The sequence below is a fragment of the Camellia sinensis genome, chromosome 12 (assembly GCF_055761805.1).
Source record: "Camellia sinensis isolate YWXY chromosome 12, ASM5576180v1, whole genome shotgun sequence".
Classification (NCBI taxonomy): Eukaryota; Viridiplantae; Streptophyta; class Magnoliopsida; order Ericales; family Theaceae; genus Camellia; species Camellia sinensis.
This window is the reverse complement of record NC_138972.1, coordinates 161,680,623-161,694,757: the sequence shown is the minus strand read 5'-3', so window position 1 is coordinate 161,694,757 and position 14,135 is coordinate 161,680,623. Positions and strand designations below refer to the sequence as shown.

The 14,135-nt window shown below is 33.0% G+C and overlaps 1 protein-coding gene across 1 annotated transcript; it reads right to left on the bottom strand.

The window, feature by feature from the left end:
• Positions 1-235: 235 nt before the first annotated feature.
• Positions 236-6,071, bottom strand: LOC114260682 (AP2-like ethylene-responsive transcription factor At1g16060). The gene is made up of 8 exons (XM_082898003.1): positions 5,552-6,071; positions 5,351-5,433; positions 5,190-5,198; positions 5,000-5,088; positions 4,816-4,889; positions 4,674-4,724; positions 4,100-4,176; positions 236-1,144 (listed from the first exon to the last, which is right to left on the bottom strand). The coding sequence occupies exons 1-8, from the start codon at positions 5,704-5,706 to the stop codon at positions 573-575; spliced, it is 1,110 nt and encodes a 369-aa protein (XP_082754129.1). The 5' UTR covers positions 5,707-6,071; the 3' UTR covers positions 236-572.
• Between the last annotated feature and the right edge of the window lie 8,064 nt (positions 6,072-14,135).

Sequence of the window (14,135 nt, the reverse complement as noted above, 5' to 3'; positions counted from 1 at the left end):
GGAGGATCTTCAAACAATTTGTATCTATAGATAAATAAAATAAAGAGGAGCGTTGTAGTACATAGATAAAAAAAAAAAAAAAAAATTAGGCAAAATAAAAGATTTTCTTTTTTTTATATTTTAACTAATAAAAAATAAAGAGTATAATTGAAACTGTTCTAAACCCTACGACTGCCTATCACTTCCAAATATACTATTGTGACTTGCACTCACACACACACACACACAAAAAAAAAAAAAAAAAGATTTTTATTGACAGAGAAGATTGATAAACAAATGTCACCTTCAACCTTTATTTTCGTGTTAATAATTTATAACTAGCCAACCTCTCCCTCAGCATGATCAACAGCTTGAATTCACTTCTGAAAAGAATCTAATTTGCATCCTATCATAATTGATTCCTACTCACAAATAACCAATATTGTAAAATTGTACAAAAAATTAATTAATGAATTAATGAGAGACAGAGACAGAGGGAGGGAGAGGGAGAGGGAGAGGGAGAGGGAGAGGGAGAGAATCTTCCTCCATGCATGCAATGCAACACACCAGAGTGGCCAGACTGGTTGCTTTCTCTAAGCATCAAATATGAAGGAATTGAGCTCGAGCTCGCCGAAGATAACATCATGTCCATCATCACCATAAACACCAAAGTCCTCGTGTGATTGTGAGTCGAAGTAAGTCTGTATGTCACTAGGGAAGCTGCACTGTGACTGTGACTGTGACTGTGGTGGTGGGTCTGAAGACTCCTCCTCCTCCTCCTCCTGAGGGGTAGACGGGCAGTAGTACTCGTCAGTCGCTGATGTCATCTCCATCATTTCCTTAAATTTCGATGATTGAAGTAGAAGTCCTAGGGCTGACGCGGCGGCTGTGGCTGGCCGGGACTGAGTTGGAGCCACATCGCTGCTGCTGCAGGTGATTGCGGTAGTGGTCTGTTGGTGTTGGAAGTTTGATCCGAGTTCATAATTAGTGGTGTGAGTAGTAGTTAAGTTAGTTTCAACATTAGAGACTTTAGGTTGATTGGTATTGTTGTTCTTAGGTCTTAGCCATGTTATGTAACCGCTCAGATCAAAGTTGGTAACTGCGTTATGTCCCCGGTATTCAATGGCCGCCATATCATATGCGATTGCAGCCTCTTCTTGCGTAGCTGCACAAATTAATGTGATAATTTAGGCACAATGTGAGTTTTAAAATAATAATAATAATAATAATAATAATAATAATAATAATAACAATGGAGTTTTGTGGACAGTATAAAAAAAATAAAAGGGGAATTACAGCGCAACAGTGAAAAAAATTACAAAAATATGTCAAGTGTAAATGATTTTGTGATGAGTTGCAAGTAAAAAATTGTAGGGGTGTAAGGGTAACTTGCATCTGTTCATATTTGTGTTAAAAAAAAAAAAGAAAAAAAAATCCTGTCCACTGAAATATAATCTTCCCAAGATAAAAAATGATAAAAATTTTGGAAGACTTTGGGTATGGTTAGGGTTGGTGGATCAACCCAACTAACTGATTGTGATTGATATATATTCATTGATATATATTCCTTAAGTCATCGTATATATATATATATATATATAAGAGTATAAATCTATTTTTTAAATTCATTTTATAAATTCAATAATATATAAATGATATGATCGGTTGATTATTAAAAAAGATATGAGATAGAGTATTACCTTTAACATTTTAATCGATTGTCACATCACTAAACTTGAAAATTAAAAAGATATTTAGGATGATCTAAATAAGTATATTTTTGACTTTTTACCAAAAGATGTATAAAAAAAATAAAAAGATACTATAACCAAAAAAATAAATAAAAAGATAAAAAAATACATTAAAATAGAAGATACCAAATAGTACCTAAGTCTAATTTTTTTTGTCCTAAATAGCAATGCTATATATATATATATATATCCTTTGCACTTGCAACTTTCCCAACATGGGTCTCCAAAATTGTATTTATCCAATCACTTACATTCATAATCCCATAAATTACATTTCAAGTTATTTTAATTAAAAAAAAATTAGTTTACAAGATTGCTAGTGAATAAATTATTTTTTGAATAAAAGATCGGGCAACATAACTACATATATTTTATTATATAAAGCATATACCTTAGTTGGTGTGATCATAACCGCATTTATTTATTATTTATCTTTTATTTTTTATTTTATTTTTTGTAAGAATGCCCTTCACATAACTTCAGCATCCAATAGTGAAGAAAGCAACTCGTCTTTACAGGTATGACCCAGGGTCGAATCTTAGGGGGAGGTGGAAGTGTTCTCTTTGAGAACCCCCCTCTGTACTCCGGTTCGAATTCTCGGCGGCCTGTGGCGTATAGTTGAGCTCCACACAATGCCCCGGTGGTGGGTCTCTCTCCACACAGTGCCCCAGTGGTGGGTCTCTCACTTGATGGGGGTTAATTCCTGACTAGCAACCGGTTACCCTGGGATCAAGGCCCACAGAGGCCGTGATGACACCTCAGAGCCCCTTTTTTTTTCGTTTAAAAAAATAAAAATAAAATAACTATAGAATGATTTTTCTAAATGGTTTCACTATAACATATAAGAGTTTTATAGATCAAAGCGAAAATTTCGTTACAAAAGACATTTAGGGACCAATTTCTATTGGTATAAGGATAATTGCTAAAAGGTCATCTCGAAAAGTAAAACACAAAGCTTTTAGCAACAAAATTTTGAAAATGTCACTAATAAGTAGATGTTTAGGGACAAAATAATTTGGTCTCAAAATGTTTTATTTTTTGAGACAAAATTTGGTCTTAAAAGGATAATAATTTATCACCAATGTCTAATTTTTGTTGCTAAAAATATAATGACAACACTTTTCGCAACAAAATTATTTGGTCCCTAAAAAATAATTTTGTTCCTAAATTTTAATCTCTAAAACCTTAATTTTTTGTAGTGTTTTTCTCATTCAAACTATTCAAAAATTGCTGAATAGTTTTATTCATGCATCCAATTGTCCATTAATTATACAAATCTACTTTTTAAACTCATTTTCTAAACTTAATGATGTGTAAGTGATATAATTAATTGATAATTAGAGAAAATGTGAGATAAAATGTTACATTTAATATCCTAATTAATTGCCAAATCATTGAACTTAAAAAATGAATCTAATTTTTTTCTTGAGTAACAATGCTCAAAATTTAAATATAAAATTATCGATGCATTTGTGTTTGTGCCTGAGGTATAAATCACACTAATAATTTAGGAAAATGTTCTAGACCACTAATCCAAGAGCTCTAATAGCTCTAATATTGGTGTGAGTCCCACATGATGAGATGTTTTGGCCTTGTATTTTTTTATTTTATATTATTTTTTATTATTTTCCAACTCATTAGAGCTATTAGTGCTCCAAAATTAGTGGTACCAATCACTTACTCAATAATTCATTCAACACATGGCACCTGTTGGTCTTTGACATGTAGCCATTTGTAAAAGAGAGAGACTAAGGCCTTGCTCAAGAGTAGGGCTGTGTAAAATATTACCTAATCTGTTAAAATCGTATCAATTCGTATTAATCCGCACTATTCTATCCGTCAACTGTGGATTGAACTTTAAAATTTATAATCCACCTTTCAAACTGTTCCACTCCGCTATAGTTAATACATATATATTTTTTAATCTCCAATGAAATTTCAAAGTAAAAATGAGTGTGAGAGATATTTAAAATGTGAAATTTGTTTCAAATTAGTAGTTATATATATGAAACATATTATGTAAAATTAATTTGTATTATATATATAAAAAATATTATGCAAATTAGTGTTATATATTATGCAAATATTTGATAATTAGTTAAAATATTTTTCAATCCGCCAATCCTTCCAAACAGCGATTTGTTAATTTGCTATTAATCCGTCAATTTGTTATTTGATTTGTAATTTTATTCTCAAACTGTTTGAACCGCACAACGCACACCCCTACAGTGCACTGTCATTACTGCTAGAAAGGGTCTAAGTTCGTTTAAGTTTTTCGAAGGTTCAAAGTTGTTCAGAGTTTTTGGAAGGTGAAGGAGTTTCATCATTATTTATCATCATCATCATCAAAACTTAATAACAGGAATTACCATATGTCCCAAGATAGAGGTATTTGTTGCCAAAAACTCTGCCAATCCTAGCTTCCCATCTTCCATTATGATGATGTCTGCTTATTGACGTCAAAATACAATAAGTATAAAGAACAACACATTTGCCATCTTGAATTTGTGATAAGAAGATAGGCAACTTGAGCTATATATGGATTAAAATAGTGGCAAAAATGCCAAAATTTAAATTATAACTAAATTAACATTAAATCGACAGTTAATACTTTACTTGCATCTCAAAGTCAATAGTTAAAATTTGTGTTCATAAAATTTGAAGAAACATCAAAAGAAACAAGTTGCGTGTTGAATCATACCATGCATTTGATTAGGAGGCTTATAGTATTATTGGAAAATAACAGGTTTAGCTTTCTGTGGATAACAACCACACACAAGGTGAAATTCTGTGGATGGTTAGCAATTAACAAATAAACAAGCAATTAACAAATAATTGCTTACTTAGTCCAATTAATATGCAAAGCAATACTTACTTAGTCCAAATTCAATGACAGACAAATAAACAAGCAATTAACAAATAATATGCAAATTTTTTTGTTACCTTGCAACTCCTCTGTATTTTGACACTCCTCGAGAAAAGCCACTACTTTTCCTGCAGGATCAACACAAAAATTTACCTTAATTCAAAATATATAGCTTATTACTTTTCTTTCCTATAGCTTTTAATTAGTAATGAAGTTTACCTTCTCAGTGATCCAATAAATTCTTCTCTGGATATACCCTCCATTTCTATCAGTTGTTTTTGGTAAGTTGGTAACTACATTTATTAATGCATATCACTTAATTTGTTAATCTTAAGATTAGCTGAAGAAATTATAGGCTAAAAAATAAAAAATAAACTCTCTGAGTGCAATGAATATTAATTACGGGAAAGTTGAGAATGGTTTCTGGACCCCAATATTTCAATGCTGCCAAATCATAAGCATGAGCAGCAGCTTCTTCATCATCATAGGCACCTGAATTACCAACACCAAAAAATAAAACAAGAGCCACCAAGTGACCATCTTTCCCTAGAAATAATTACGAAAAAAAAGGAAATATATTAATTGGAACATACCAAGATAGACTGCATCATTTCATTAGGATTCCACAAAACCAGCCACCAGCACCACCAATGCAATAATAGCAGAAAGAAATCAATAAAATTGCTCTAAAGATTTGTTTATGAAGAAATATATATATATATATACATAATATGAGGAGAGAATGATATTGAACCTTGTCTTCCTTTCTTGTTTTGTGATTCATTCCAGCAATTCTTGTCCCACAAATGAGCTTCATACCTTCCTGTCCATCGATGCCTTGACCAATCACAATAACAGTAGCCATTTAAGTAAAACAAAAGAAGACCATTAACAGCACTGAAACTAACTTAATTTGATTGAAATGTTAAAGTAATTAATTATTATATTCTTCTACCTTGTAACTCCTCGGTAAATTGAGCTACGTTGAGGAGGGGAGTCTCTTGGGACAGTTTTTCGTGTTCTTTTCACCTTCATCGCTGAACTGGTATTAGTTTTAGTATTACTAGTACACTTTGCATTGTTCTTCGTGTTTTGCTGTGATAACTCCATGAAATGAAACACTGCTAATTCCTACGTCGAAAAAGAAGGAAAAAAAAGAAAAGAAGAAAGGATAATATAAGATATAAAAAAACAAAGAGGAGATATGACTGGGTCTCCAATGAAGGGGGCTTATAAACGGGAGGGGTGGCAGTGAATAGAGGTCTAAAGTAAAGAATGGTTTTGGAAGAAAGTGAAAAGTGTGCGCTGGCAAAGTAGAGAGGTAGAGAGGTAGCCGGCAAGGGAGGATGATTTTGTGCCGTCTCTAACCGGCTCTTGTGGCCTTTCTCTCTTGTCCTCATCTCTACTTTGTGTTATGTGATGTTCCAATTGTATTGAAAGTGAAATAAGCACAGTCCTCATAAGCCTGTTGATACACAGGGCGCCTCTATTACTTTATGTTATATATGTTTCCAATCTAACAATGTTTTTGGTTTATTTGGTAATCATCTTTCAAATTATTTTGTAATGAAAAAAAAAAAAAAAAAAAAACTGAAAATTACTTTAAACATCAAAGCAATACTTACTTAGTCCAATTAGGTTGCCCCACCCAAGGTGAAATTCTGTGGATGGTTAGCTTGGAAAGGCAGACTTAAAACTTCAACTTATTGTGCAAAGCAGAGGAGGAGACAGTGAACCATGTATTACTGTTCTATCCTCTGGTATGGAATGTGTGGACTGATATGTTGAAGTGGTGGGATTTGGTTTGGGTGTTGCCGGGATCAGTTGAAGTTTTATTGTATTGGTGTGCAGGTTTCAAGTTCAAAAAGGTGATTCAAACAATGTGGAAAGCTGTTCCCTTAGCAGTTATGTGGTCAATTTGGAAAGCTAGGAATGAGTGCCTTTTTAAAGGAAAGATTGTCGATGGGAATGAATTATTTGAAATGGTGAAAGTGAGGGTAGCACTATGGAGTAAACAAAGCATAAGAAGTTTGCAGTATTCAGTGGAGGATATTGTCACCAACCTTGATAGGATCAAAGCTTGATTGTGGTGGTGATGGTTGGTGTGCTGGTGTTTTTGGTTTCTATAACAGTGGGAGTGGCTGGAGTTTGTTTTCTGTTGTTTTTCTTGTTTTGCTTGGGTTGGTTTGTCATCAACCTAGGGTTCGCTAGCATATGATTGTGCTCGATTTACAGTGCTAACCTACTTGGGATGGCTTATTTTAGCTATGATACTTGTAACCTTCCCCTTACTTTATTGATGTTTGTATGATCTGTATCCTATTTTCATCAATAAAGTTCCTATTTGCTTATAAAATGAAAGAAAAAAAATACACAAAAAGAAATGGCCAATCATATATATGCAACAAAACCACAATCAATGGTTAAAGAGAATTCAACCAACAAGAAAACAAAATACAGACAAGGCAGGCTCTCAACCCAAACGACCACAGCTCCACTAAAACAAAAGCAGCGCAATCACAACACAACGATGTGAAGCCGAAACAGACCACACCCTATTTGGGTGACAAATTCTTGGCCAAATTTTAAAGGGATTTAGGTGTAAATCTTGATAGGTGAATTTATTGTCTAGCAGGTCTTATGATAATTAATGATATTTTTTTATCAAACTCTATTAAAACACGTCACTAATTATTAATTTTTTAATGACAGTTTGAAAATTGTCATAAAAAAGTCACTAATTATAAATTTTAGCGACAGTTTAAAAAATCACCATAAAAAATGTCACTAATTTTTAACTTTCAACGAAAGTTTAAAAAAATTTTCATAAAAAAATTCACTAATTGTAAATTTTAGTGACAATTTATAAAAATCGTGATAAAAAAAGTCATTAATTATCAATTTTTAGCTATAATTTTATTAGGACTTGATGTAAATTAAGTCAAACTATTAGAACTTATTGGTAGCTTACCCTTACATTTTTTTACTCCTCTAGTTTTACTTAAATTTTATTTTGATCCTTATTTATTTATTGTTTTTGAACAATTTAGTCTCCACATTTTAAGTTTAGCTTTAATTTGGTACTTCCATCAAAATTACCGTCAATTTTTTTTCACGTATATAGTAATTCAAGATATATATATATATAGTAATTCAAAATTATCATCAAAATATATATAGAGACCAAAATAAAATTTAAATAAAATTACAAGCGTGTGAAAGGTATAATTTACTCTCAATTCTTCTTGAATTTGGTTTGAGGTCTGTCTCTGGACTTATTCATTTATTTTTTTTCAATAATTTATTATTATTTTTTGTGAATAATGTTTATAAATGTCAAAATAATTAAATTAAAATAGATATCAACTATATAAAAGTCTAACAAGACAAACTACAAGCTCAACATCAACAACTATTACAAGAAAAGCCTGTATAGAAAAGAAATAAACAATTGAATTAACACTCTCTAATTGAAAATAAGTAATCAAGCTTTATCTTTTGCAAAAATTGATCTCTAACCTCTCACTTGAAATACATGGGTGTTAAACTAATTCAGTTTATTTTTCAACAATTTAAATTTAAAAAAACTTTGAGGAGACTTGGAGCAATTTATGATGGACCTAATAAAATTTTCAATGACTGATTTTATTTTATTTTATTTTTTACTAACCGTTTTGAAGAAATAAGGAAAGTAAAAGTGCCAAACAAGTAAATTGAATTTCGAAGAAAAATAGATATTTTTTTAATATAAACTCCTTTAAAATGGTGTATCCTATACACCCTTAATTATATTATTATTTTTTCTTTAGTATCAGTTTTTTTTATTTAATTATGACATTATTTTAATTATATCTCATATTGTATTTAATTATAATTTAAAAAATTAAAATTATATATATATTTTTTTATAATTATAAGATATATATAGTGTTTCTAGATACATATAGTGTTTTGGCTGTCACTGTCAAATTGAAAAGATCACATTGTAGCAAGTAAGCAATCGTGCATTTCTGCTTATTAATGGTTATCCATAATCTCATGTACATTTTTAGCTCTTAGTCATCTCTCTCTCTCTCTCTCTCTCTCTCTCTCTCTCTCTCTCTCTCTCTCTCTCTCTCTCTCTCTAAATTAGTTGATAGTTTTAAAACATTACTCTACACTATTTAATGAAGAACAAGTGTCCACTTATTTTTTAAAAGGACAAATTATAAACACCCCTCGAGGTTTGGTGAAAATATAAATTTCCTCATGAGTTTTGAGAAATTACAAATTACTCCTTGAGAGTCAAATTTTCATAACAAATTAGGGAAAATTAGGAGAGAATTTGTATGAAAATAAAAATCCCAGGGGACAATTTATTATAAAAATATAAACCTCAGGGAGCGGGATGTAATTTCTCAAATCTTAGGGGAGAATCTGTATTTTTACCAAATCTCAAGGGAAGTGTTTGTAATTTGCCCTTTTTAAAACGAGACAAAAAAATTAATGAATTTTATTGTTTCAACTAATAAAAATTAAATTCAAATACCATATTAATATGTCTTATAAGCAAAAGATAATTCTCCCTCTCTGGATAATAGTACATGTACTGCTCCACAGAACTATATGCATATGGAATTTTATGAAGGAAAATGATACAGAGTTCTAAATCTAGAACTCTAGTGATTTGGCCAAGTTTAAAAAAAAAAAGGCGCAAACATCATCTCATGGGTAGGAACCAACTCATTAGAGCTCTATAAGAGCTCTTAATTTTTTTCTTTTTATGAAACAAAGTCATTAATTGGGTTGGGCAAAGATATTTCAGACTACTAATTAAAGATCACTAATATATCATTAATGACGTGACGTTGATATGAACCCATCATTGATATGATAGTTTAGAGCACTGAATCAGTATTGCTGGGTTGGGTTGGGTTTTGTTGAATTGGTTCCCATTGGTAGATGACTTGCATAAAAAGCGCCAAACCAATTAGATGGCCTGCCTTGTTCAAGTAAACCTGGTTAGTAAAGATTTGGTCACCACCGTTAACACATCCACATTATAATGTCATCATAGCCCAAAAACTGCCAAAATAAAATATAAAAAAAAAAAAAAAAATTTAACATCCACATTATGGGCACTCCCTGTAGTCAGATTCCAAAAAGAAATACTCTGATATTAAACAAACATTAATCATAATAACGCGCAAAAACCCATTAACTTCATTTGGTACTGATTCACACAAGTATATAGGAAATTTGTGTCATATAACTGATTCACTTTAATGAGATTTGTGTCATATAACCTTTAGTTATGGCTTTTGAAAATTTTAATTATAATGATATTATAAATTTAGACTTATCAATTGAAAAATTATTCAGAATTATTATATTATAGTTTAAATTTATTCCACATATGGATCTCACACTATACAAATTTAATTTTTACCACTCAATCACTCATCCAAAAAAATCTGGGTGGATAAATCTAGGTTTCTAGACTTATTCTTATGACGTATTAGGATATTAGTCACGATTTGGTTATGACTCGGTTATACATATCGTGAAGTTAATTATGACTCATTATAATGTTAACTATGACATTATTTTGCTTATGATTCAAAAACTCTTTGGTTATATCTTATGTAATGTTTGATTATAACTCTTTTTTATAAATTTTAAATTATGATTGAAAAATCTAGAAATTCCCTAAATATTGATTTATGATTATATATCAATTTTACCCAGTAAACAGTAATCCCAATCAAATAATCAAAGACAAATTGACACAACGATTTGACGTGAAAAAACCGCAATTGGAGTGCCTCCAATTGTAATAAAAAACCACGGGAAAAAATCACAAAACAATCTACTAAAAAGACATAAAGGAATTACACAAGTGTACTCTCAATTACCTAGCGAATTCACGCCCGAATCGAACCGACTCCTATGTGCCTCTTCCAACCCCGTCTTTACCTCGGAATTGTCTTGTCCAACATTGAATTCACAACGTCGATGTTGAATCCATAACGATGAGCCACTCCAGAATCCACCAAAGCTTCAGGCCCAAATTCCCCAGAATCCACCAAAGAACAACTCTCTCTTTCGTATTGAATGAAACAAACAATCCTTTGATATATACTTTTCAAACCATACGTTAAACTCAAACAAATATCAAAGAAACTAGCAAAGAAGCTCCAAAAGAAAACCCTAATACCCAAGAAGAAGATCTGGAAGCCGTAACTCTAAAATCTAATTGAAACACATATTTATAGAAAACAAATTCGCGATCTCCGCTCGAGCACAGGAAAGTTCGCTCGAGCGTAAAATCCCAACTCTCAATACTTTTACAGGCATGTCAAACTTCTGGAACCAAACATTCTCCGCTCAAGCGCACAAACGGTCGTTCGAGCGGACAAGCAACTTCGAATGCATTTTTACATTTTGCTTCGAGGGCACTGCCCCTCGACCCTGCCCAAGTGTTACTCTGGACCCGTCAAGGGGTGCTGCCCCTTGCACCTCCGCGAGCTGACCGAGCAGCTCGATCCCCAACATAATCAGCGAAGTGACAAACTTGAAAGAATTAACATCACAAACTTCTTTGCAATGCACAGTTCGGGTTGGATTCGCATCTAAAAACTCATAGCCTCGCTGAAATAAAAAGAATGAATAAAATTACAACTGAAAGGAGTTTTGTTAAACGGGATTACCAAAAATAAAAACCTAACAATGATATTTATAATAATCAATCCCATTAATATCATAACTTGCATATGATACACTTTGTAAATATATATATTGTGATTATTTATGGTGTCACTGTGATAACCACTTCCTTAATTAAATAAATTAATTATTGTAAATATATGCTTATTGTTAATCATGTGATTATGTGTTAATTGTGAATTATGTGCCATGTGCGATGTATGTATATGGTATTGTCATTGTGAACAGATAAGTAGAGTTACGGATTAAACCTGTCTGATTCGCTAATTTTAACAAGTTAGAATTAAATAATAGGATAGGAATTAGAGCCTAATTCACATTCATAGAATTAATTTTAGTATAATTGAGCTTATATTGTGATAAGGATTAATTTAATTTAATGAGAAATGACTTATTAGCCTTAGCTGAATTAATTGAAATATTAATAGAAATGTAAAATTGAATACAGTAAATATATACATGTGCCCTATTCACCAACTAGGTGATGAAGTAGTGGGTCTTCTTCAAATACACGTAGAGAGAGAGGGAGAGTCTTGGAGAGTGAGAGTTCAACATAGATTAACAGAAGAAGAAATAAAGAAGAAAGAGAAAGGGGAGAGGAATTAGAACTTGAAGACCAATCCTTCATGAATTGTTCATTTTAGGTAAGTATTCCTCATATATTCCATGAAATTGACATTCTTACTTAGAATCCTTTGGGTTTGAGTTGTAATTGGATAAGTTTCAAGATTAATTAAAGGATTTATTCTTATATCTAAAAGCTTTGAACATGCATGTCTTAATTTGGAAGAGTTGAATGAATTAGCTCCTACATCCTACATGCATGACATGATTTCACCAAAACTTTCATCATTTAGGCCTCGTTTAGGAACAGGCTAATTTAGTAACTTTTTAGCTATTTGGCTAAAATATGAGCTAAAAAAAATTAGTATGTTTGGGATGACTTTTTGACTTTTTACGAGAAGATGTGCAAAAAGTAGAGAGAAAATAGAATCTTTGACTTTTTGGTATGGGTTGTTGGCTTTTTGATTTTTTTAGTAACTTTTTGACTTTTTGGCTAAACCGGCTAGTCCCTAAACGAGGCCTTAGTTAGTTTCTTGCATGAGGTTAGGAAGTGAAGGAGGCAAACTCCATGACAATTTAAAGATTGGAACCCAATTTGCATGGTTTATGATGTTGCATTACAATTAAGAGTTTAAACTTTTTGTATGGATTTGAGCCTCAATTTGGATTTGTAGACGCGCCCGCGAGGGGGGCCCTCGCTACTACAGTTCGGACTCGATTTGTGCATCACGGTTCTTAATCTGAACCAAAGAGTCTAAATCTGGCAAATCGTTTTGAGAAACAGATTTTTTGAAAAGAAGTGCCAAACATGGACTGCTTTGCCAGATACAGAGTTGCCACCTAAATATTTTAAAATGGGGAAATTTAGGAAACCCTGACTCGGTGCCAAAGGCCACGTGTTTGTCATCACCAAAGTTGCCTTAGCTCGGGAGCTTGGGTACGATTGGGGAAGGTCAGCTATGAGCACCCCCTCTCGCCCGATCCGAAGATCGGCCTATACTAACCGTGATATCCGTTTTTGAAAACGTTATGTGTTCTTGTTCCAGTTATTAGCCTAGAATTACTATGTTATGCGCACGACAAACAAGTATAGACTAGATTGCCTAATTTGGAAATAAGCATTGCATATCCGTTTGTCTTGAAAAACACTTTGGAATTTGCTACTCGCAAGTAGGCTAAAATACGGATTTCAACGAGTTCTTCCAACTCAGACAATCCAGCCTTCACCCACAGGCATTCAAACAGTTTATCACATAAGCATCTAGCCACATGGTAAGCATGCTGTTATGATAGCATTCACACGCATGCGATATGCTAAAGCATGAAAATACTTACATCGTACTCCATGCCAAAACAATAAACTTGTTAGTAAACAATGCATGATCCAAGTCCATGTTTAAATGTCTAATGCAACACATACAGGATGCAATTAGAGTAGGCTCGGCTAACCTAAACATGGCATGTGAAATGCAATCAATTTGATACACGTATTCAATTTGGAATTGAAATACAAATGCAGTTAGCATGATGTACCGAGCCCGGTGCATGCGATACTGATGAATGATGCACGCATGCGCAGCATAAGGTATGCTAATTTAAACATGACCTATTACTAACCATTAAAGCAGGTAAGTAAAAGGGAGAAAGAAGTGGGGGGTTGGAAGACATGCACACACTCACCCACACTTATTACAAGTTTACCCTCGCTCGGAGGGAGTGAAAGAATAATACAGTTCAAATAATGAATTAACTATCCTAGCTAATTAATTATTACAAATTACCTAATTAGTTAACAAACTAACTAATCTAGGAAAAACAGTAAACCGCCTCGGGAAGAGAGCTCGATGCAATGCATGCTCGGTCTTGCTCGGAAGTACACTGCCATACATGAGCTGCCTCTGTTTTCCCTGCTATACTCCTCTGGAGACTGCAAAAGTCTCAGGATTGTTTCCCTGGACATTGAGAGGCACCACAGGCTGAGTAGAATGTCCACCGGCAGTGGCATATGATCATCGGCTGTTGGTGAAGCTATCGACCCTGGAAAGATCGCCGGTCGGCACTTAGCACTGCCGGTCGGCAGAAAGTTCCTGTAGAATCTGCAATTGACAGCAACAGAGGGCAAGGCAGAGCATGGCAAGGCAATTCAAGCAATGTATGCACCAATCTTGTCCCTTATCATGTTAGTGACTCAAAGGGACATTCTCCTTGGTTCTCGGACCATCAATCGCGCATTTTCATGCGTGATGGCCCAAGGGACCAAGTGTGCACAT